This window comes from Leuresthes tenuis, unplaced genomic scaffold, assembly GCF_036924035.1.
Source record: "Leuresthes tenuis unplaced genomic scaffold, fLeuTen1.0.hap1 SCAF_11, whole genome shotgun sequence".
Classification (NCBI taxonomy): domain Eukaryota; kingdom Metazoa; phylum Chordata; class Actinopteri; order Atheriniformes; family Atherinopsidae; genus Leuresthes; species Leuresthes tenuis.
The window spans coordinates 15,875,899-15,901,660 of NW_027325365.1; the positions used below are offsets into that span (position 1 = coordinate 15,875,899).

Here is a 25,762-nt window from a genome sequence, read left to right on the forward strand (position 1 = left end):
AATTTAAAACACTAAATATACCACCAATGTATGAATCACAACCAAAACACTGTACTGCTGCACAAAACCACTACCCTCAAAGCAACAGCAGGGGGCCTAGAGGCGATGCCCCAGAAAAAAAACATGCCATATTAATGAGAGTTTGCACTGTGGCTCAATGTTTGTCACAGCTGATGTGTGCATAAGTGTCTTTGTGAGGGTAAAGCAAAGAATAGGGTGATTTTGATCAGACTATACAGCTGTGTACATGACAATACACACAATATAACCTATATCTTCCAGACAAATATGATAATAATGGTGCTTATGTATACAAAACTGATCACAAACAAGAGCAATGAAACAAATAAATCATAAAAGGAAACCAAAATATTACTGCTTCATATGACAGAAAAGGTGGTTTTAAGAAGATGTGAGTTATTTTTGACAAAACACTTATCTCACATGAACGGTGGTTTGCTGGAACAAGGGGAAAGTAAACATCAGTGCATACATATAAGAAAAAAATATCACAAGCAGCCATGATCTCCCTCCTCCCTTCTCTCTAACAGACACCCCAGGTCTGAGGACACTGCACTATCCTCGCCCAACACAGGGGTGTTTTCTGTCCTCTCAAAATCAACAAATACATGGAGTTATCACACATCAAAGGCTGAATCGACTGCTGACCCCCAGTGGCTTCATAAAAATGGTACAGCCCTGCCTGTGAGTCAGCTTGTTGCTATGGTACCACATCCCACCTCCAGTGCTTTCATCCCATCATGTTTCCTGCAAGCTGGTTAGGCTGATCGAAAAAAGAATTACAAAAACAAGATGGAAGACAAAGAAGATGACAGATGAAAACATGAGCTGATGCTCAGACAAATGTTCTCTGAGAATATGCTCAAACAAAATACATATGTATAGACTACTGGTTACCAAATATTTTCCTGATAAATGTCTGTAAAGGAGATATTTTTTCTTGGTGCTCAACACAGAGATGAAACGACACCACATGGTGTATAATTTCTTTTTATAGACAGGACAAAATGCCCTACATTGAGCAATCATCCTCTGCCCTTTTCTCTGTGTCTTTCTTCCTCTGCAGCAGAGTGGTGCAGCTGGAGAGGGGGAGGGGAGGGATGCAGAAAATGAGATCAGGAGGAAAAAGGAGGACTGTTGGAAATGAAGACTGAATGATGAATAGTAGTCATCCAAGTCTGCGCCACAATCTAACATGTTTACTACGAGTAAACAGATATTCATCTAATAACTTTGCTTGGATGCAAATATGAGATAAAATCTCATGAACTGAAACACAATATGATACGAGAATAATACACAATTTTTTTACTGCAATGATTGCAAAACCTGGTTGTTCCTTTGAATCGCATAAATCTTTTAAGGCTGGAACTTTACTGTAGTTGAAATTTTAGAAAACATAAACACACAGACATATAATAATACCCCAAAAAACTCCAGGTAATCAACAGTATTATTTCTCAAAGATAATGAAATACAGCATCACCAACATCTTTTGTGAACTCTTAATAGTTTACCTCATGTTATCATGGTATGGGGAAAAAGGCAAATATGATTATACTACATGCCTGTTCTCTATTCAGTTTCAAATAAACACTGTGCTCAAATGAGATGTATAGTCATCAATATAAAATAATTAAAGAATACAAGAAATTTGAGTCAGAGCTGCACAATCACAAACATGTGAAGGTATGGCCCTTGAAACCGGCGAAAACTTGCTGAAGAGGTGCTTGAGGCTTAAAGCACAAAGACACTCTCTAAAATCATGACCGGGTCCTGTGCAAGTTTGAATATACATCTGTATCAGACAACAAAACAGCAGTCTCAGGGGACAAAGATAGCAGCAATCACCACATTTAGAGAATATCATGCATGGGAGCTGTTTACATATTGTTACGTACTGAAATCACGCTCATAGCCCTATTATCTAGATATGAGAGCCATCTTGTAAACAAACATAAAATGAAAGCTTACAGTATTCACCACATCCTCAAACAAAGTGTACAATGTGCTTATGAGCCCCACAGGCATAAACATGTGCACACATCTGCTCAACAGACAGCTTGGCTGGAGGAACCAGACATTTAACTTAACTGAACTGAACGCTTAACAACTTTGGCCTGTGGGAACCAGGAGCATCTGTGTCCGATTATACTCAACAGAAAGTCTAACAAACTAATGTTTGTAGGATTAAGTAGGACTCAAAATGAACAATGTTGACAATGCTGGTTTCTTAAAAGATGTGAAAGATGAAGCATCTCATTGACATGATACAATATAAAGTATAAACAGCCTGAACTGTTTAGTTGGTAACAAAGAAGTTTCTGAGAGCTTTGACCCCTACGGTGACACTGTGGTGAAATTAATTTATGGCAGAGCAAAAACCATCACTGCTATAAACCGGAGAAAATGAGTCACAGTGTTTTAAACACAGCTGAAACAGGTAAAACTGCACATTTGTGGTCTGATAATTACAGCAGACTGCTTCCGGCAGATATGGGGGTTACCGCAATTAAACTGGGTTTTAGCTTTGTAGTTTGTCGACTTCTGTTTTCTCATGCACATCCCGTGACCTACTGCTGACATACATTTAGCACCAGGAGCTACCACGACATGCAGACTAGTTGTTGGTACAACAACTTCTAAAACTGAAAAAAAAGAGCTAACCTCACTACAGAAGGAATATCCTCAAACAGAACTTACCAGTATTTAGTCATCACTAATGTGCGAAACTACAGAGGTTTCAATAAAGCCTTAACTGTAGATCTAAAGTGTAATTTCAACAAATGTGGCTCAACAAAAAAAGATTCATCATCATATTATAATACAAACAATGTTATTAGCACTGAGTCAGCCACACCCTTACTTTAAAAGACAACATAAAGTTTTCATATTCAGTAAATACCAAAACACAACAGAAGGTCAGTTGCTGTATTTATATGAGGATTATTTTTTTTCCCCACTGCATTTCTAAACAGCTAGATTTCAATACATTCTAGGTCAGATATTGCGTGACTGCATTTTTATATTTATTTTTCTGTTCACACAGCCTCTGTCCTGTCTGACATCCTCTGGTTGTCTGTTACATACCAAATGTTACTCTGCTACACTTGTTATATCTTGCTTTCATTCTTTCATACTTTATCACAAGACATCTCAATCTATCCGTGTCTGTTACAGTGCAGGTGGAAAATATTGCCTAACATCACTGTTTCGCACACAAGACTTCCCTAATTTCAACCTTTTTCGGCACACAAAGAGTGCTGAGGATCAAAATGGCTGCTGTGCATCAGCAACACAAATGCTGCACAGGGATGGTGAGACTATGCTGGCTACCACGTGCCTCTTCCCCTCCCCCGCTGCCTCTCTCCTCCTCTCCATCACAGTTTTTCTACCTCGTTCTCAATCTCCCCATGATCCGCATAGTGACTGTTTCCATGTCTTTTTTTTTTTACCCTACTTTTAACATTGAATCATAAATATTATACTATTCTTTGCATTTTATTTACTGATTTGGATTAATTGGCTTTGTTGTAGTAAAAAAAGGAGCTCCATCCTTTCTTTTCTGTGTAAATGCAGCCCTGTAACTATGACTGCATGGTGTTACGAAGGGAATTAGGTCACTGATAACAATCTGATCTAAACTACTGCACTGTGTGGTTGTGTGTCTCATTATGAGCCTGATCTGCAGCAAAGCTTCAGCATGGTTAAAGCCCAGAATGTTTTTTTTTGTGTCACTGAAGCTTCACCCTCTTTTTTACTCTTCTCAAATAGGGGTAAACACCATGACATTATTATCATGATGAATGAAAAATTTAATTAAAGTGGAAAAATAGAGGTGGCTTTAATGTCAAAGAGCAAAATAAAGTTTGTGTTACACTTTAGCTTTTAAAAACTATTTAAGACAACACAGGTAAATATAAATGAAGCCTCTTTACAAACATCCGTGTCCTATGCTGTCAAAAATGTGCATGTGACAAAAAACAAAAACAATGGTGTCAGAGAATTTGCAGTTTCTTCCCAAATGAGGGAGACAAAAAAACATGTTTTTTGAAAACTGAAAAGGAAAAGAAAAAGAACCAGAACAGTACCTAAGTGACATTATCTTATTTCTCAGAGTCTTTTTTAATAAAACTGAAATCAGAATGTAAGGGTCATGAACTTGTTGCGGTTAAAAATCCAATGGTTGCCAGGGCAGTAACAGAAAAATATGTTTAAGTAAACGTGCATTTTCCCCACAACTATTACATACATTGGTTCATCTTGTCACCCACACTGCCTATATCCTATAATTCAGCTACAAAAATTATCTAAAGAAGCTAAATACATATTGATTAATTCTGTTGTGGCAATGTCTTTCACTGACAGCCAAAATGATTGAAATGATTTGAAGTAATGAGTGGCTAAAAAAAAAACATTAAAACAATATACTGTACATATAGTGTATAGGCGCTATCCTCACCTCTATGAGCACATTCTCTGACTCTGTTTTAAGCCTTGGAAGTGTCTTGGAAGCACTATGGTCAACACTCAGAGTGCTTTGACTGAAGGGCCCAGAACATTTCACATCACTCATCCGAGAGTTAGTAGTTCCATATACTTCATAACTGAAGCCCTGCTTCAATGTGCCAGTACCTCCTGCGTCTGCGTAAAGGGGCGGATAATACGGAATTACAGGAAGATTTCCACTGGATTTGTAAAACAAGCGTTCTTGTTTCCATCTGTAGATTTTCACTGATATAATAACCACTAAACACGTGATGAAGAGGAAGGAAACTACAGCCAGAGCCAACACTAAGTAAAAAGTCAGGTTGTCATTGTACTCCTTGTCGTGTGTAAAGTCAGTGAACTCCGACAGCACTTCAGGGAAGCTGTCCGCCACCGCCACGTTAACAATGACTGTAGCTGAACGAGAAGGCTGCCCGTTGTCCTCCACTATAACAGTCAGTCTTTGTTTCACAGCATCTTTATCAGTGACTTGGCGGATAGTTCTTATTTCTCCATTCTGTAAGCCCGCTTCAAACAGCGCCCTGTCTGTGGCTTTCTGCAGTTTATAGGAGAGCCAGGCATTCTGTCCAGAGTCCACATCAACAGCCACCACTTTAGTGACCAGATAGCCCACATCTGCTGAACGAGGCACCATTTCAGCCACCACTGAGCCACCAGTCTGGACTGGGTACAGAACCTGAGGGGGGTTATCGTTCTGGTCCTGGATCAGTATTTTCACAGTCACATTGCTGCTGAGTGGAGGAGAGCCTCCATCCTGAGCTTTGACGCGAATGAGGAACTCTTTTGTTTGCTCGTAGTCAAAAGAGCGCACTGCAAGTATCTCTCCAGTCTCTGCATTGATGGAAAAATAAGATGAGGCAGGCATCCCATTCAGTTGGATGTCATCAAGGAAATAAGAAATGCGTGCATTGTTCCCATAGTCTATGTCACTGGCTTTAACGCACAGGATTGACATGCCAGGTGAATTATTTTCCGTGATAGAAGCTGTCAAAGAATTTTGTTGGAACACTGGGGCGTTGTCATTTATGTCTGATATTCTTAGATTTATAGTCTTGTTTGTGGAATAAGGTGGGGAACCCTCATCTATTGCTGTTATTGTTATATTATAATCAGGCACAATTTCTCGGTCCAAGACATCGTCAGATATCAGGCTAAAAAAATTTGTCGTTGATGATTTGATTTTAAAAGGCAAATCTCGGCTTATAAAACAACGAACTTGGCCATTTTTACCCGAGTCCAAGTCTTTGATGTTGATCATTGCTATGACTGTGTTTATAGCCGAATCCTCAGGTATGGGATTAGAGAGAGAAATTATGCTTATGACAGGTGCATTATCATTCAGGTCACTCACCTCAATTAGTACCTTGCTTGCGTCTGTTAGCCCCCCTTTGTCTGTAGCCTCAATATCTATTTCATAATGTTTAGCTTTTTCGTAATCTAAAACACCAGTTACAGTAATTTCTCCGGTATTGGAATCTATATTAAACAGCGATGATGCACTATTGGTATGCTGTGAAAATGAATACATCACCTCTTCGTTTGCTCCCTTATCATTGTCGGTGGCACTAACTCTCAAAACCACTGTACCTTGTGATGCATTTTCAGGAACGGTAACCCTGTAAACAGACTGACTGAATACAGGCGCATTGTCATTTGCATCCATAACAACCACATTTATTTTGACAGAACCGGATTTCTGAGGATTACCACCGTCAAATGCTGTTAAAGTTAATTTATGCTCCTCTTGATTTTCTCTGTCGAGCGATGTGTGAAGAACCATTTCAATATATTTTGTTCCATCAGACCGAGATACAATGTTTAACTTGAAATGATCAGTAGGTGTAAGTTTGTATGTCTGAATCGTGTTTTGAGCTACATCGGGATCTCTGGCACTCTCAAGTAAATAGCGAGCCCCTGGTGAGGCAGATTCGCTAATCTGAAAATTGTATTCTTTCTTGGAAAAAAACGGAGCGTTATCATTTATATCTGTAATCTCTATATCTATTCTATGCAGCTCCATTGGATGTTCTAGAATAATTTGGAAATGAAGAGAGCAGGGAGACACTTGCTTACACAGTTCTTCTCTGTCTATTCTTTGAGCCACGACCAAAGTTCCTTTTTCTGCATTCAGACCAACGTACTCACTGCCATCCTCGGTAAAAATTCTAGCCCGCCCAGATTTCAGTCGTTTAATGTCCAAGCCAAGATCCTGAATTATATTCCCGACAACCGAGCCCGTCGCCATCTCTTCAGGTATTGAATACCGGAGCTGACCGACAGCCATTTCTGCTACACAGATGCAGAGAAGCAACGGCCACCATGAAATAATTATCCTTTTGGTTAAACAGTAAAGAACAGCCATCTTGACAATAACCTTTGCAAAATCCGAGTTGAAAACAAACCAGGGGGGATACAATCCAAACCAATGTTTGATCATGAGTTCATTACTCGGCACTGAGTAGCTGTCTTTGTCAGCCCAGCTGTAAGAAAAAAATGGGAGGGAGGATAGCGTTCTTTTCTTTACACTAACCAACAGCGGCACTTACAGACGTAAAAGGAAAGTGCAAACAATGAAATGACAGACAGATAGATATAACCACTGGACACAGCAAAAGCGATACAAAAAAGAAAGAAAAAAGGATAATAATACCAGAGCCTCTGTCCAGGGTGCTAACACGAGTAGTGAAATAGACCTGTACTATAGGTATAGAGAACAATACATACTGCTGAATTGAGCTCCAAATAACCAACCTCTAAAGGAGAGTCTGGTTCATCCAGGATGCTCTTCTCACTCTGTATCCGCTGCATCGTTCCTGTAGAACTGGGGTCCATTATCAGCACGTTCTGACTACCAACTGTGCCGAACTTACAGTCACTCTTTCTGGAGTCAGTCGTCCTGCACACCTCGTAATTGTACACGTGAGGGAGAGTCCCTGTCCCCAAGGTGTCTGAGTAACGTGGCGGATAATATGGAATCACAGGGAGGCTGGAGTGATACAGGATGCGAGACTGTCTCCATCTGTAGATTTTCACTGATATAATAACCACTAAACACGTGATGAAGAGGAAGGAAACTACAGCCAGAGCCAACACTAAGTAAAAAGTCAGGTTGTCATTGTACTCCTTGTCGTGTGTAAAGTCAGTGAACTCCGACAGCACTTCAGGGAAGCTGTCTGCCACCGCCACGTTAACAATGACTGTAGCTGAACGAGAGGGCTGCCCGTTGTCCTCCACTATAACAGTCAGTCTTTGTTTCACAGCATCTTTATCAGTGACTTGGCGGATAGTTCTTATTTCTCCATTCTGTAAGCCCACTTCAAACAACGCCCTGTCTGTGGCTTTCTGCAGTTTATAGGAGAGCCAGGCATTCTGTCCAGAGTCCACATCAACAGCCACCACTTTAGTGACCAGATAGCCCACATCTGCTGAACGAGGCACCATTTCAGCCACCACAGAGCCACCAGTCTGGACTGGGTACAGAACCTGAGGGGGGTTATCGTTCTGGTCCTGGATCAGTATTTTCACAGTCACATTGCTGCTGAGTGGAGGAGAGCCTCCATCCTGTGCTTTGACGCGGAACTGGAAATCTTTGATCTGCTCGTAGTCAAAGGAGCGCACTGCATGGATGACTCCACTATCAGCACTAACGGACAGATATGAGGAGACTGGCACTCCGTTAACAGAGGAGTCCTCCAGTATGTAAGAAACACGGGCATTCTGGTTCCAGTCAGCATCTATGGCTTTCACTGTGAATATAGAGAGACCTGGTGTGTTGTTTTCTACAATGTAGGCCTCATATGAGGTCCTCTCAAAGACAGGCGCGTTGTCATTCACATCAGAGATCTGTAAGGTAAGAGTGACGCTGCTGGAGAGGGAAGGTACTCCCTCATCAAAGCAGGTCACTGTAATGTTATACTCTGAGGCGCTCTCTCTGTCTAATTCACCGTCTGTTACTAAGCTATAAAAATCACCAGTTGAAGACTTCATCACAAAATGGATTTCATCATTCATGTTGCACTGGACTTTTCCGTTTTCACCCGAATCTGCGTCTTGAATATGAATCATTGTTACAACAGTACCGGGTTTAGCATTTTCTGATATAATATTTGATTTAGACATAATATGGATGTTGGGGTTATTGTCATTAATGTCAATGACGTCAATCATCACTTTACACGAGTCAACTAGTCCCCCTTCATCACTTGCCCGAATATTAATCTGAAATGTTCGAGCTTTTTCATAGTCAACATTTCCCTGAATCCGAATTTCACCCCTTTCATGATTTATTTCAAATAATCCACGAGCATTATCTAATATACTAGACATAGAATAAGTTATTCTACCATTAGACCCCTCGTCTGCATCTGTTGCAGTAACTGACATCACAACTGTTCCTACCGGAGAATTTTCTCTTATAGAAGCTTTATAAACAGACTGTGTAAAAACAGGAGCGTTGTCATTAACGTCTAAAACAGTTATCAGGATTTGCATTGTTCCCGTCATCTGCGGCTCTCCCCCATCAACTGCCGTCAGAACCAAAGACAAGTGTTCGTGTTTTTCTCTGTCAAGAGGTTTCTCTAATATCATTTCAACGTTTTTTGTCCCATCTGCTTGATCGTGTAATTTAATTACAAAATTCTCTATCGGTTCGAGTTTATAGGTTTGCAAACCATTTACACCAACATCAAGATCAACGGCTCGATCTAATATGAATTTAGCCCCACGGAGAGCGGATTCGCTAATTTTAAATTTGACATCCGCCTTTTCGAAAGATGGTGGATTATCATTAACATCTGTAATCTCGACAGTAACACCGTAAAACTCCATCGGATTCTCTAATATAATCTGAAAATGCAAAGCGCATGGCGTCATTTGTCCACAAAGCGCTTCTCTGTCTATCCTGTTTTGGATGAGGAGGACTCCTCTTTCTTTATTCAGCTCAATATAATCGCCACTATCTGGAGTAAAAATGCGAGCTTTACCTGCCTGAAGTCTTTTAACATCTAAGCCAAAATCTTTAGCCATGTTACCAACTAAAGAACCTTTAGTCATTTCCTCAGGAATGGAATAGCTGACCTGTCCGAGCACCGGGCTGAGAGAGAGGACCGAGAAAAACAACAGTACTTGCCCTCTCATTGTTCTATCCGACGCCATCCAACTGTGAACCACATATAACTTCTGTACATTTGTCTTGAAGAATTTAAGTCAGTGCGAGTTTTAGGGTTTATTCCGCCCAGAACAAAAGGTTACTAAATCCAGTATGTCGAGTAAATTCCAGACGGTGTGACTTGCTTCTTTCTCTTTCTCCCTCTAAAATAAAGACGTGATGGGAGGTACCAATAGTCTGCAGTGAATCAAAGACAGACTGGCCAACAGCGGCACTCTGAGTTGATGAAGAAAAGGTGCACGCGAAAGGTGGAAAAATACATTGCAGTTTATGTTAAAAATAACAATCAAACTTTTGAATCAATATGAAGCAACATCGCTTAATAGTACTTCAAAAACACAATGACGGAAAAACTGAGGAACATTTGCAGACACTGCCTGACAAATGGCACGACACAGAAATGTAATGTCCAAGATAGGGGACACTTGTGAACAAAAGATGTTAAATCAAGTCTCTATCCAGGGTGCTGAAAATATTACAGCAATGTAATGGTAAACAATTATACGGACGTTTTTAATTTTGTTTTAGGTTCCAAAAAAGGCTTTACAGATTATTTCTCTTTCGACCATTATTACAACCTTATAAAACAATTCTTATTATACTTTCAGCACATCATAAATGCAGCGCTTTTTTTCTGGAAAACCACACACCGATGAGGAGATCAGAGAGTGATGAGATTTTTTTTCTGACTGACTTACACAAGGAAACTTCAGCATGTGGAGGAGCTAGGCAAACTTCCACCATAGGGATGGCGACTCTAACTGAGGCAAGGCCACCATAATTATTGCCAATTATTTAACCTGATGATAATTTGTGTTGAGATCATTTGAAAATGCTAACCTCTAAAGGAGAGTCTGGTTCATCGAGGATGTTCTTCTCACTCTGTATCCGCTGCATCGTTCCTGTAGAACTGGGGTCCATTATCAGCACGTTCTGACTACCAACTGTGCCGAACTTACAGTCACTCTTTCTGGAGTCAGTCGTCCGGCACACCTCGTAATTGTAAACGTGAGGGAGAGTCCCTGTCCCCAAAGTGTCTGAGTAACGTGGCGGATAATATGGAATCACAGGGAGGCTGGAGTGATACAGGATGCGAGACTGTCTCCATCTGTAGATTTTCACTGATATAATAACCACTAAACACGTGATGAAGAGGAAGGAAACTACAGCCAGAGCCAACACTAAGTAAAAAGTCAGGTTGTCATTGTACTCCTTGTCGTGTGTAAAGTCAGTGAACTCCGACAGCACTTCAGGGAAGCTGTCCGCCACCGCCACGTTAACAATGACTGTAGCTGAACGAGAGGGCTGCCCGTTGTCCTCCACTATAACAGTCAGTCTTTGTTTCACAGCATCTTTATCAGTGACTTGGCGGATAGTTCTTATTTCTCCATTCTGTAAGCCCACTTCAAACAGCGCCCTGTCTGTGGCTTTCTGCAGTTTATAGGAGAGCCAGGCATTCTGTCCAGAGTCCACATCAACAGCCACCACTTTAGTGACCAGATAGCCCACATCTGCTGAACGAGGCACCATTTCAGCCACCACAGAGCCACCACTCTGGACTGGGTACAGAACCTGAGGGGGGTTATCGTTCTGGTCCTGGATCAGTATTTTCACAGTCACATTGCTGCCGAGTGGAGGAGAGCCTCCATCCTGCACTTTGACACGGAACTGGAAATCTTTGATCTGCTCGTAGTCAAAGGAGCGCACTGCATGGATGACTCCACTATCAGCACTAACGGACACATATGAGGAGACTGGCACACCGTTAACAGAGGAGTCCTCCAGTATGTAAGAAACACGGGCATTCTGGTTCCAGTCAGCGTCTGTGGCTTTCAAAGTGAATATAGAGAGACCTGGTGTGTTGTTTTCTACAATGTAGCCCTCGTATGAGCTCCTCTCAAAGACAGGCGCGTTATCATTCACATCAGCGATCTGTAAGGTGAGAGTGACGCTGCTGGAGAGGGAGGGCACTCCCTCATCAGCGCAGGTCACTGTAATGTTATACTCTGAGGCGCTCTCTCGATCCAATTCGCTATCTGTCATCAAACTGTAGAACTTTTCTGATGCGGACTTTAAAATGAAGTAATAATTGGCATCGATGACGCAGTGGACTTTACCATTTTCAGATGAATCTGCATCCTCAACATTAATCATTGTTACAACAGTGTTAGGTTTTGCATCTTCTGAAATCACATTTGATTTAGACATAATATGAATATCAGGACTGTTATCATTCACGTCTAAAACATCAACAATCAGTTTACATGATCCAGTTAGACCACCATTATCACTGGCTCGAATATCGATCTGGAAATTTCTGGCCTTCTCGTAATCAGTCTTTCTACTCAAAGTGACTTCGCCACTAGCTTTATTTATTTCAAACATCCCGCGTGCTTGATCTAGCATCGTTGAAATTGAATAAGTTACTCTGCCATTAGAGCCCTCATCTGCATCTGTTGCAGTAACTGTCGCTACAAGTGTACCTGTTGGGGCATTTTCATTGATGAACGCTTTATAAATCGTCTGTGTGAAAACAGGGGCATTATCATTAGCATCCAAAACGTTGACGATAATTTGCATTGTTCCTGTCATCTGCGGCTCTCCCCCATCCACTGCCGTCAGAACCAAAGACAAGTGTTCATTTTTCTCTCTGTCTAACGGTGCATTCAACACCATTTCAACATTTTTACTAATATACCCTTGATTATTAATTTTAAGAGAAAACGTATCAGTTGGTTTTAGCACATATGTCTTTAAACTGTTTTTGCCCACATCAAGATCGGTCGCCCTGTCTAATGTGAATGTTGTGCCAGGAAGCGTAGACTCGCTTATATTAAATTGTGCCCCGTTCGTGATGAAAGTCGGAGGGTTATCGTTTATATCTGTTATTTCAATAGTAATGCTGTAAAATTCCATCGGGTCTTCTAATAAAATCTGGAAATGCAAAGCGCAGGGCGTCATTTGTGCACAAAGCGCCTCTCTGTCTATCCTTTCTTTAAGGAGAAGAATCCCCCGTTCTCTGTTTAACTCGACATACGCAGTGCTGTCTCTAGTGAAAACCTGAGCCCTGCCCGATTTCAGTCTTTTGACATCTAATCCTAAATCCTGTGCGATATTACCAACAAAAGAGCCTATTGTCATTTCCTCGGGAATAGAGTAGCTGACCTGTCCAACTACAGAGCTGAGAAAAAGGACCGAAATAAACAATAGTACTTGCCGTCTCATTGTGATGTCAATCATTGTCTATAAATCTGCCCATGAAACACTTTATGCCCAATTAGGCTACACCTATATTTATTACAGATCCGTTCTCCAAACAGATGTTCAAAAATCCAGAAAAAGGGAAAAAAGTGCGGTCTAACGTCCTGAGTTCTTTTACATCCTTCCATGAGTCTTTTATTGGATCATACTGTCTCGCGTCTCTCTAAAACATGGAGATTATGGGTGGTACCACAAAGCTAACAGCTATAAAACCAATACTTAATGGTCAACAGCGTCCCTCTGAGTTCAAAACCAAAATTACAGGAGGAACACTTAAAACTATGACTTAGACAAAAAATAAATGTATAAAAAGAGATCGACCTGAACGTGATGAACCAAAAGCATCGATAAATAATGAGGCGATAGTGTTAGTTAGATAAGGGGGAAAGCTATTTCCTCAAGTGCGTGGAAAAAAAGCGTTAAAATGCCCCATATGAAAAACACACGAACAGAGAAGAACAAAGCAAGAAGATGACGGTTTCAACAGTCACTGTTTTACGCCTGGAGCTATCCCTGGTGCTGAGACTTGGAAGTCAACTGAAGGCGGGGAATTACAATGGCTATTTTCAACTAAATATGAAACGGTGGAATTAGTTTTAGATTACAAGGATTGTCTCTGCCAATGGTTCTCACTGTGAACTATTAATGAATGGCAAGTATCAACCTAATATTACACACAGTTTAAAAATGGAAAATAAATAATTGAAAGAAAAAACCCCGAAAGGTGTTTCCCAAAATAACCAACCTCTAAAGGAGAGTCTGGTTCATCCAGGAAGTTCTTCTCACTCTGTATCCGCTGCATTGTTCCTGTAGAACTGGGGTCCATTATCAGCACGTTCTGACTACCAACTGTGCCGAACTTACAGTCACTCTTTCTGGAGTCAGTTGTCCTGCACACCTCGTAATTGTACACGTGAGGGAGAGTCCCTGTCCCCAAAGTGTCTGAGTAACGTGGTGGATAATATGGAATCACAGGGAGGCTGGAGTGATACAGGATGCGAGACTGTCTCCATCTGTAGATTTTCACTGATATAATAACCACTAAACACGTGATGAAGAGGAAGGAAACTACAGCCAGAGCCAACACTAAGTAAAAAGTCAGGTTGTCATTGTACTCCTTGTCGTGTGTAAAGTCAGTGAACTCCGACAGAACTTCAGGGAAGCTGTCCGCCACCACCACGTTAACAATGACTGTAGCTGAACGAGAGGGCTGCCCGTTGTCCTCCACTATAACAGTCAGTCTTTGTTTCACAGCATCTTTATCAGTGACTTGGCGGATAGTTCTTATTTCTCCATTCTGTAAGCCCACTTCAAACAGCGCCCTGTCTATGGCTTTCTGCAGTTTATAGGACAGCCAGGCATTCTGTCCAGAGTCCACATCAACAGCCACCACTTTAGTGACCAGATAGCCCACATCTGCTGAACGAGGCACCATTTCAGCCACCACAGAGCCACCAGTCTGGACTGGGTACAGAACCTGAGGGGGGTTATCGTTCTGGTCCTGGATCAGTATTTTCACAGTCACATTGTTACTGAGTGGAGGGGAGCCTCCATCTTGCGCTTTGACGTGGAACTGGAAATCTTTGATCTGCTCGTAGTCAAAAGAGCGCACTGCATGGATGACTCCACTATCAGCACTAACGGACACATACGAGGAGACTGGCACTCCGTTAATAGAGGAGTCCTCCAGTATGTAAGAAACACGGGCATTCTGGTTCCAGTCAGCGTCTGTGGCTTTCACTGTGAATATAGAGAGACCTGGTGTGTTGTTTTCTACAATGTAGGCCTCATATGAGCTCCTCTCAAAGACAGGTGCGTTGTCATTCACATCAGAGATCTGTAAGGTGAGAGTGACGCTGCTGGAGAGGGAGGGCACTCCCTCATCAGAGCAGGTCACTGTGATGTTATACACTGCGGCTCTCTCTCTGTCTAAATCACTGTCTGTTACTAAGCTATAAAAACGTTTTGAGGTAGATTTCAATACGAAAGGATTATTGTCATTTATAACACATTGAACTTCCCCGTTTTCGCCCGAGTCTGGGTCTTGGATGTTGATCATTGTCACGACTGTACTGGGGCTTGCACTCTCTGATATAACAGTCGATTTAGACATAATATTAATTGTTGGGTTGTTGTCATTAATATCAATTACATCGACGATCACCTTGCAGGAATCCGATAATCCTCCATTATCTCTTGCGCGCACATTGATCTGGAAATGTTTTTTCTTTTCATAATCCAAACGACCAATCAATCGCACTTCACCGTTTTTCTCGTTTACTTCAAACATATGTCTGACTTCATCCATAGTATTTGTTATCGAGTATGTAATCATACCATTCAAACCATGATCAGCATCTGACGCTCTAACCGAAGTGACAATTGTGCTTTTTGCGGCATTTTCAGCAACAGTGCCCTTGTATACCGCCTGACTAAAAATAGGAGCATTATCATTCGCATCCAACACTGTAATGAGGACCTGCATTGTTCCTGACATCAGTGGCTCTCCTCCATCTACAGCCGTCAGTACCAACGAAACGAACTCATTTTTCTCTCTGTCCAGGGGTTTTTGCAAAACCATTTCAACGTTCTTTGTACCGTCTGCCTGGTTGTGCAGCTTGAGTAAAAAATTATCACTGGGCTTGAGCACATAACTTTGGAGAGTGTTAGTCCCTACATCCAAATCCATAGCTCTTTCTAAATCAAATTTCGCTCCAATAACTGCAGACTCGCTAATTGTGAATTTTATTTCGTTTTTTTCAAAAGTTGGTGCATTGTCGTTGATATCGGTAATTTCAACTGTTACGCTGTAAAATTCCATAGGGTTCTCCAACACAATCTGAAAATGCAAAGCGCACGGTGTTGTATCACCGCAGAGCGCCTCCCTATCTATTCTTTCTTTTACAAGGAGGAGCCCTCTTTCGGTATCCAGCTCGATGTATTCGCTGCTATCACTAGAATAAACACGACCGTTGCGAAACTTTAGTCGTTTAACATTCAAGCCTAAATCCTGAGCTATATTACCAACTAAAAATCCTTTCGCCATTTCCTCCGGAACAGAATAGCTGACTTGCCCGAAGACTGAACTAAAAGAAAGAAGACAAACAAAAATAAGTACTTGCCGTCTCATTGTTTGATAAAACCTCCGCTAAAGCAAAAAAAGAAGAAGAAAAACAACCTCCTTGAAGTCAGTTTCAAGAAAGGACGGCAATTTAAGCAACATATGAAGAATAACAATCCCAGAAATTGAGGTAAAAGAAAGACAACTGTGCGAGTATGTCGTGTATATCCCCTTCATAAAACGAAGACAAAGCAGTCAGTGGCTGCCTCCCATGTCTGCTACATCGACATGGAAAGGCGTTACTGCTTTTAATATACTACAGCTGCAACAGAGAAGACAACAGCGGCCCACTGAGTTCAAAAACAAAAACTGCAGAATATGTGTTTTATAAATAAAGGAAGATATACGTGAAATAAATAACTGATGTTCAATTGAATGGGGCCTCATCTAAATACTTTTCTTAATTTAACAAAGTGTAGTAAGGCTGAAAACATGTGGATGTACAATGACTACTTTCTGTCACACTAAAAATACGCGTTATATTGTCCCATATTGCTCTCCAAGGTTCTGAAAATAAAAACAAACTAAAAAGAAAACCACAAAACTTTTTGCCCGTATTTTCTTGTAGTTGACTGAACAATTTTAGACTCACAAATAATAAGAGGTTTGAATGTAAAGCAGAAAAAAACATAGTAATCATTATAAAGGTATGTTTCATCAGAACAGTAGCACTCTAACCTCAAGAGGAGAGTCTGGTTCATCCAGGATGTTCTTCTCACTCTGTATCCGCTGCATTGTCCCTGTAGAACTGGGGTCCATTATCAGCACGTTCTGACTACCAACTGTGCCAAACTTATAGTCACTCTGTCTGGAGTCGGTCGTCCTGCACACCTCGTAATTGTACGTGTGTGGGAGAGTCCCTGTCCCCAAAGTGTCTGAGTAACGTGGTGGATAATATGGAATCACAGGGAGGCTGGAGTGATACAGGATGCGAGACTGTCTCCATCTGTAGATTTTCACTGATATAATAACCACTAAACACGTGATGAAGAGGAAGGAAACTACAGCCAGAGCCAACACTAAGTAAAAAGTCAGGTTGTCATTGTACTCCTTGTCGTGTGTAAAGTCGGTGAACTCCGACAGCACTTCAGGGAAGCTGTCTGCCACCGCCACGTTAACAATGACTGTAGCTGAACGAGAGGGCTGCCCGTTGTCCTCCACTATAACAGTCAGTCTTTGTTTCACAGCATCTTTATCAGTGACTTGGCGGATAGTTCTTATTTCTCCATTCTGTAAGCCCACTTCAAACAGCGCCCTATCTGTGGCTTTCTGCAGTTTATAGGAGAGCCAGGCATTCTGTCCAGAGTCCACATCAACAGCCACCACTTTAGTGACCAGATAGCCCACATCTGCTGAACGAGGCACCATTTCAGCCACCACTGAGCCACCAGTCTGGACTGGGTACAGAACCTGAGGGGGGTTATCGTTCTGGTCCTGGATCAGTATTTTCACAGTCACATTGCTGCTGAGTGGAGGAGAGCCTCCATCCTGAGCTTTGATGCGGAACTGGAAATCTTTGATCTGCTCGTAGTCAAAAGAGCGCACTGCATGGATGACTCCACTATCAGCACTAACGGACACATACGAGGAGACTGGCACTCCGTTAACAGAGGAGTCCTCCAGTATGTAAGAAACACGGGCGTTCTGGTTCCAGTCAGCGTCTGTGGCTTTCACTGTGAATATAGAGAGACCTGGTGTGTTGTTTTCTACAATGTAGCCCTCATATGAGGTCCTCTCAAAGACAGGCGCGTTGTCATTCACATCAGAGATCTGTAAGGTGAGTGTGACGCTGCTGGAGAGGGAGGGCACTCCCTCATCAGAGCAGGTAACTGTGATGTTATATCCAGAGGCTCTCTCTCTGTCTAAATCAGTGTTTGTCACTACGCTATAAAGATTACTGGATGTAGAAGTAATCAGAAATGGCACATTTTTATTTATTGCACATCGGACTTTCCCGTTTTCGTCAGAATCAGGATCGTTTACACTCATTACAGCTACCACTGTGTTTGAAAGCGAATCTTCTCCTATTGAATTTGATGAAGAAATCATATTCACAACTGGACTGTTGTCATTAACGTCACCCACATCAATAATCACTTTGCTGGAATCAGATAGACCTCCTTGGTCCACTGCCTCTACATCAATTTCATATTTTTTGTATTTTTCATAATCAACAGGTCCATTTAATATAAGATGACCGTCTTTAGTAATGTTGAATAATTTTGACAAAGCCCTCATGCTCTTTCCGATGACGTAGGTCACCTCTCCATTGGAGCCTTTGTCTGCATCAGAGGCACTCACTTTGGTAATGAGTGTTCCTTTGACTGAGTTCTCTTTAACAGCCGCTTTGTAAACGTTTTGAGTAAAAACAGGAGCATTGTCATTAGCGTCTAATACTGTAATATGAATTTGCATAGTCCCAGACCGCTGCGGCTCACCTCCATCTACAGCCGTTAATAACAACGATGCAAACTCCTGATTCTCTCTGTCGAGAGGTTTCTGTAAAATCATCTCAATCTTTTTACCGCCATCAGACTGGCTGTGTAATTTAAGAAGAAAATTGTCATTTGGCTTCAGTGTATAGCTCTGAAGACCGTTCAAACCTATATCTGGATCTATTGCTTTTTCCAGCATGAATTTAGAGCCGATGACTGCAGACTCGCTTATTTCAAACCTTCCTTCTTCCTTTTCGAATGCAGGAGCGTTATCATTAATATCTGTGATTTCGACAGTAACCGAGAAGATTTCTATCGGGTTCTCTAACACAATTTGAAAATGTGAAGCACAAGGCGTCGTCTGACCACAGAGAGCTTCACGGTCCATTTTTTCTTTGATGATGAGGAGCCCCTTTTCCCTCTTAAGCTGAATGTACTCTGTATTGTCTCCCGTGTGGATACGAGCTTTACCTGCTTGTAATCGTTTAAGATCCAAACCTAGATCTTGAGCAATGTTACCAATCAATGAGCCTTTGGCCATTTCTTCCGGAATGGAGTAGCTGACCTGACTGAGCACAGAGTGCAAAGAGAGGACCGAGAACAACAATCCTACTTGCCGTTTCATTGTTCTTTCAGGCAAATCCGTCGAACCAAAAATAGCGTCGTAGTCTTCTTTTTGCACTCTGCGTTACTGACCCAACTCAAACACGCAGAGGACTCTGTTGAAGCAACTTTTGACGGAAGGTTAATTCCGACTTAAAATATCCCTTAACCACGGTTTCATCCACAGCTGACTGTATGTTATTCTCTGGAGTTCGTCGCCACTGTGAGAGAGCATGAGATGCCTTCCTCTATATATGATTTTAAACTCCGTGGTGCTGGTCAACAGCGGCCCACTGAGTTCAAATAATGAAACTGCAGAGTAAGAGTCTCAAAATACACATTTCTTTCAATCTACAACTGGAGAATATGATACCAAACAGTAAACGTAAAGGACGCTCTCTGTTTAACCGGAAAAATCGTCAGAAAATTTTTAACAATTATACCAGATAAATATAAAAATAATGGTTGACTAGAAAGCTTCGTAACTATGTGACCAAAAAACAAATGAATACATTAAAAAACTGTTGAGGTCAAGGAAAAGTATTAGAAGAAAATATAGAAAGAACTATTAATAATCAAATGAGGGTGTGCTTTCTCTACCCAAGGTACTGAAAGTATATAGCATGTAAAAAGTAACGCTGAGTGTAAAATAAATGTATGAATGTATCAGATTTGCAGCACTCTAACCTCTAAAGGAGAGTCCAGTTCATCCATGATGCTCTTCTCACTCTGTATCCGCTGCATCGTTCCTGTAGAACTGGGGTCCATTATCAGCACGTTCTGACTACCAACTGTGCCGAACTTACAGTCACTCTTTCTGGAGTCAGTCGTCCTGCACACCTCGTAATTGTACACATGAGGGAGAGTCCCTGTCCCCAAAGTGTCTGAGTAACGTGGTGGATAATATGGAATCACAGGGAGGCTGGAGTGATACAGGATGCGAGACTGTCTCCATCTGTAGATTTTCACTGATATAATAACCACTAAACACGTGATGAAGAGGAAGGAAACTACAGCCAGAGCCAACACTAAGTAAAAAGTCAGGTTGTCATTGTACTCCTTGTCGTGTGTAAAGTCAGTGAACTCCGACAGAACTTCAGGGAAGCTGTCCGCCACCGCCACGTTAACAATGACTGTAGCTGAACGAGAGGGCTGCCCGTTGTCCTCCACTATAACAGTCAGTCTTTGTTTCACAGCATCTTTATCAGTGACTTGGCGGATAGTTCTTATTTCTCCATTCTGTAAGCCCACTTCAAACAGCGCCCTGTCTGTGGCTTTCTGCAGTTTATAGGAGAGCCAGGCATTCTGTCCAGAGTCCACATCAACAGCCACCACTTTAGTGACCAGATAGCCCACATCTGCTGAACGAGGCACCATTTCAGCCACCACAGAGCCACCAGTCTGGACTGGGTACAGAACCTGAGGGGGGTTATCGTTCTGGTCCTGGATCAGTATTTTCACAGTCACATTGCTGCTGAGTGGAGGAGAGCCTCCATCCTGCGCTTTGACGCAGAACTGGAAATCTTTGATCTGCTCGTAATCAAAGGAGCGCACTGCATGGATGTCTCCACTATCAGCACTAACGGACACATATGAGGAGACTGGCACTCCGTTAACAGAGGAGTCCTCCAGTATGTAAGAAACACGGGCATTCTGGTTCCAGTCAGCGTCTGTGGCTTTCACTGTGAATATAGATAGACCTGGTGTGTTGTTTTCTACAATGTAGCCCTCATATGAGCTCCTCTCAAAGACAGGCGCGTTGTCATTCACATCAGAGATCTGTAAGGTGAGAGTAACGCTGCTGGAGAGGGAGGGCACTCCCTCATCAGAGCAGGTCACTGTGATGTTATAATCCGAGGCTTTCTCTCTGTCTAAATCACTGTCTGTTATAAGGCTGTAGAAATTATTTTCCGTTGACTTCAATGAAAAGGGAATATTTTCACTCATTGCGCATTTAACTTTGCCATTCTCACCGTCATCCATGTCTTGAGTATTAATAATTGTTATGACCGTGTGGCTTTGTACATCCTCAGAAATAGTATTTGTTTCGGACATTACATTAATAAGGGGATTGTTATCATTTACATCTATAATATCGACTGTTACTTTGCATGTGTCCGTTAATCCTCCATCGTCACTTGCACGTACATTTATTTGATAATTTCTTGACTTCTCATAGTCAACATTTCCAATTAATCGAATCTCGCCAGTGTTTTCATTTACCTCAAACAAATGCCTGACGTCATCTAAAGTGTTTCTGATCGAATATTTTATTTTCCCATTCGATCCATGGTCAGCATCTGATGCACTAACTGAGGTGACAACTGTGCCTTTTTGGGAATTTTCTTCAACCGTGGCTTTATAGACGGACTTTGTGAAAACGGGTGCATTATCGTTGGCATCTAACACTGTTATGAAAATCTGCATTGTTCCAGACATCTGCGGCTCTCCCCCATCTACTGCCGTTAACACTAAGGACAAATGCTCGGTTTTCTCTCTGTCAAGAGGTTGTTTTAAAATCATCTCAACATTCCTGGAGCCGTCTGATTGACTGTGCAGTTTTAGAGCAAAATTATCCTTGGGTTCCAACATGTATGTTTGTAAACCATTGACACCAACGTCTAAATCCACCGCCCCTTCTAAATCAAATTTTGACCCGATGACTGCAGACTCGCTTATTTTAAACTGAACATCGCCTTTCTCAAATACGGGAGAGTTATCATTTATGTCTACGATCTCAACCATTATCCTGTAAAATTCAACGGGCTTTTCGAGGATTATTTGGAAGTGCAGTGCACACGGCATAGTTTGGCCACAAAACGCCTCTCGGTCTATTCTTTCTTTGATCAGGAGGACTCCCCTGTCTTTGTTAAGCTCAATATATTCTCTGCTATCGCCAAAAAAGACACGAGCCTTTCGTGACTTTAGTCTCTCTACACCTACACCCAAATCCTCTGCTATCCTTCCAACTACGGAGCCTAAAGGCATTTCTTCGTTCATAGAGTAGCTAATTTGCCCGAGCACAGGACTGGTAAAAAGGAACGGGATGAAAAACAGTACTTGCCGTATCATTGTTCTCCTCGATAAAAGGTGAAAGGCAACAACGCAGTTTGTTAGAATCATTTCTAACAGTGACATAGCACAACAAACGTCAATGCATATTCCTATGAAAAGAACTTTAAAATAATAGTCCGAGCGAGGTGTAGTCACGACAGCATCATGTCGTTTGCTACAGTATATGCTCCTCTCATCGTTAGTGTTCAAAGATGGCTGGCACAGACAACAATAAACTCTTGCATAGTAACATGCTGGACTATAGCGTCCCTAAGAGTCCAAAATACCAAACTGCAGGAAAAATGTAAAAAAATAAAAAGAAAGAAAGAGAGAGAGAAAGAAAAATATGATTTGTAAAAATTTAGAAGGACCGAACCCCTCCATTTTAGAATTCTAAGCGTGCATAATAACTCGTTGAATACAGTGACTTTTTTTTCATCGCGCATGCAGTTTCAGAAATGCTGAAGAAAAGAAAATAGGTGGAAATTTCATGTATATAAATGGCGAAATATTGTTGTGTCTTTTCATTTAACCTTTCTCTATCCTTGGTGCTGAAAGGGAATAGGTCAGCTTTACCAAGGGGCAGAAATTTAAAGCACAACAGAGTTACAAAAAGCAAAGTAGTAAAAGGTTTTATTGGAACACTCTAACCTCTAGAGGAGAGTCTGGTTCATCCAGGATGTTCTTCTCACTCTGTATCCGCTGCATCGTTGCTGTAGAACTGGGGTCCATTATCAGCACGTTCTGACTACCAACTGTGCCGAACTTACAGTCACTCTTTCTGGAGTCAGTCGTCCTGCACACCTCGTAATTGTACACGTGAGGGAGAGTCCCTGTTCCCAAAGTTTCTGAGTAACGTGGTGGATAATATGGAATCACAGGGAGGCTGGAGTGATACAGGATGCGAGACTGTCTCCATCTGTAGATTTTCACTGATATAATAACCACTAAACACGTGATGAAGAGGAAGGAAACTATAGCCAGAGCCAACACTAAGTAAAAAGTCAGGTTGTCATTGTACTCCTTGTCGTGTGTAAAGTCAGTGAACTCCGACAGCACTTCAGGGAAGCTGTCCGCCACCGCCACGTTAACAATGACTGTAGCTGAACGAGAGGGCTGCCCGTTGTCCTCCACTATCACAGTCAGTCTTTGTTTCACAGCATCTTTATCAGTGACTTGGCGGATAGTTCTTATTTCTCCATTCTGTAAGCCCACTTCAAACAGCGCCCTGTCTGTAGCTTTCTGCAGTTTATAGGAGAGCCAGGCATTCTGTCCAGAGTCCACATCAACAGCCACCACTTTAGTGACCAGATAGCCCACATCTGCTGAACGAGGCACCATTTCAGCCACCACTGAGCCACCAGTCTGGACTGGGTACAGAACCTGAGGGGGGTTATCGTTCTGGTCCTGGATCAGTATTTTCACAGTCACATTGCTGCTGAGTGGAGGAGAGCCTCCATCCTGAGCTTTGACGCGGAACTGGAAATCTTTGATCTGCTCGTAGTCAAAAGAGCGCACTGCATGGATGACTCCACTATCAGCACTAACGGACACATATGAGGAGACTGGCACTCCATTAACAGAGGAGTCCTCCAGTATGTAAGAAACACGGGCATTCTGGTTCCAGTCAGCGTCTGTGGCTTTCACAGTGAATATAGAGAGACCTGGTGTGTTGTTTTCTACAATGTAGGCCTCATATGAGCTCCTCTCAAAGACAGGCGCGTTGTCATTCACATCAGAAATCTGTAAGGTGAGAGTGACGCTGCTGGAGAGGGAGGGCACTCCCTCATCAGAGCAAGTCACTGTGATATTATACACTGGGTCTCTCTCTCTGTCTAAATTACTGTCTGTTACTAAGCTATAAAAATGATTTGATGTAAATTTAATTTCAAATGGGATATTTTCATTTATTACACAATTAACCTTGCCATTATTTTCCGAATCTGGGTCATTGACACTCATTAACGCTATGACTGTCCTGAGGGCTGCATCTTCTGGTACTGAGCCTGAAGCTGATATCATATTTACAGTAGGGCTATTGTCGTTTATGTCAACTACATCAATTATGATCTTACTGGAATCAGAGAGCCCGCCGAGATCGATTGCTTCTATATCGAGGTTGTACGTTTTTTCTTTTTCATAGTCCATTGGTCCACCTAGTATGACATCACCCTCACTGTTAATGTGAAATAGCTTTGAAACTGTATCCATGTTATTTTGGATGGCGTATGTCACTTTTCCATTTGATCCTTTATCTGCATCAGAGGCAGTCACCTTTGTAACAAGTGTGCCTACTATTGAGTTTTCAGAAATGCTTGCTTTGTAAACAGCTTTGCTAAAAACAGGTGCATTGTCGTTTACATCTAGTACAGTAACGTAAATTTTCATTGTTCCCGTCATTTGGGGTTCTCCTCCATCTTCCGCCATCAATACTAAGGATAGGTGTTCTCGTGTCTCTCGATCCAGTTGTTTTTGTAAAATCATTTCTACCTTTTTGCTGCCATCAGACTGAGCATGAGATTTAAGCTCAAAATTGTCACTGGGTTTAAGAGTGTATCTCTGAAGACCATTCAGTCCAATATCGGGGTCAATCGCTTTCTCTAACATAAACTTAGAGCCGATGACTGCAGACTCGCTTATTTCAAACACCCTCTCATCCTTTTGGAATACCGGAGCGTTATCATTGATGTCAGTAATTTCAACGGTTACGGGGAATAATTCAAGTGGGTTCTCTAGTGTGATTTGGAAATGTAAAGCACAAGGCGTTGTCTGTCTGCATAGAGCTTCGCGGTCTATTTGTTCTTTTATGAGGAGGACTCCTCTCTCTCTATTCAGCTCAATAAATTGAGCGCTGTCTCCCGTGTAAAGACGAGCTTTTCCTGATCGAAGACGTTTTACATCTAAACCTAAATCCTGTGCTATATTGCCGATCAAGGAACCTTTTGGCATTTCTTCTGGAACTGAATAGGTAACCTGACTGATCACATAACTGAGGGATAGAATAGAAATTACCAGTACTTGCCGTTTCATTGTTTTGTTTGATGCGCTGCCACACCACAGCTACCGTGATTTATAACGTTTTATGAGTAAAATCCTATGAAGTGAAAATTAAAAAAATTAGGCAGAAGGTTTTAATCCAAAAACTGAAAATAGAATTCCATTTTGAGCTGTCCATGGATAAATCTGATCTCCGATGTCTGCTTCTACGTATTCGAGCGCTTCACTGGTAACATGTCATGAGGACAACAGGGATGTCGTGTTACAAAAGCAACTCTGCACTTCAAAACACTGGGCAACAGCGGCCCAATGAGTTCAATTTGTGAAAGTACATCAGGACACAGACATAACGACATGTAAATTCCAATAAAAAAAATGAGAACATAACACCTATCACACCACCTATCTGCAATTTGAATAAAAAAAAGATATAGGAATCTAGTGACATGAAACTGGAATAAGAAAGGTGTAAAAAACCAAAACATATAGAAAAAATAGAAAGTGAATATGCAGGGTAGAAATAATTTCCCATTTTTTAATGAACAAAGAATAATTCAGTTGCGTTGATTATAAGGTTAGAATGTATAAATGTTC

At 41.7% G+C, this 25,762-nt stretch overlaps 3 protein-coding genes across 38 annotated transcripts in view; all 3 read right to left on the reverse strand.

Annotated features, from left to right (window-relative positions):
- The window catches only part of LOC140318082 (protocadherin gamma-C5-like), a 259,247-nt gene that overhangs the window by 45,912 nt on the left and 187,573 nt on the right, over positions 1-25,762 (reverse strand). For 3 of the 36 annotated variants that reach the window (XM_072395748.1, XM_072395733.1, XM_072395706.1), the window contains exon 1: positions 22,823-25,224. The exons of 28 other annotated variants lie outside the window; for them this stretch is intronic. In XM_072395748.1, coding sequence (XP_072251849.1) covers positions 22,823-25,201 — 2,379 coding nt within the window. In that variant the 5' untranslated portion in view covers positions 25,202-25,224. Of the gene's footprint in view, positions 1-4,483; positions 7,118-7,281; positions 9,841-16,757; positions 19,533-22,822; positions 25,225-25,762 lie in introns of those variants that run through there. 5 more of the 36 variants (XM_072395731.1, XM_072395746.1, XM_072395716.1 and 2 more) reach the window with 5 other exon arrangements.
- On the reverse strand, positions 13,466-16,568 carry LOC140318516 (protocadherin beta-16-like). Its single transcript, XM_072396345.1, has 2 exons — positions 13,704-16,568; positions 13,466-13,528 (listed from the first exon to the last, which is right to left on the reverse strand). Exons 1-2 carry the CDS (start codon positions 16,086-16,088, stop codon positions 13,466-13,468), a joined length of 2,448 nt encoding a protein of 815 aa, XP_072252446.1. The 5' UTR covers positions 16,089-16,568.
- On the reverse strand, positions 19,784-22,312 carry LOC140318517 (protocadherin beta-16-like). The gene has a single exon (XM_072396346.1). It carries the CDS (start codon positions 22,253-22,255, stop codon positions 19,784-19,786), a length of 2,472 nt encoding a protein of 823 aa, XP_072252447.1. The 5' UTR covers positions 22,256-22,312.

What these genes read in the sequence shown, in the direction of transcription:
- LOC140318517 (XM_072396346.1), bottom strand. Translation starts at nt 22,255, where the DNA reads ATGTCACTGTTAGAAATGATTCTAACAAACTGCGTTGTTGCCTTTCAC.
- LOC140318516 (XM_072396345.1), bottom strand. Translation starts at nt 16,088, where the DNA reads ATGAGACGGCAAGTACTTATTTTTGTTTGTCTTCTTTCTTTTAGTTCA. An exon ending in AACCAGACTCTCCTTTAGAG is followed by an intron (nt 13,529 to 13,703) that starts GTTGGTTATTTT and finishes TTTCATATTTAG; the next exon opens with TTGAAAATAGCCATTGTAAT.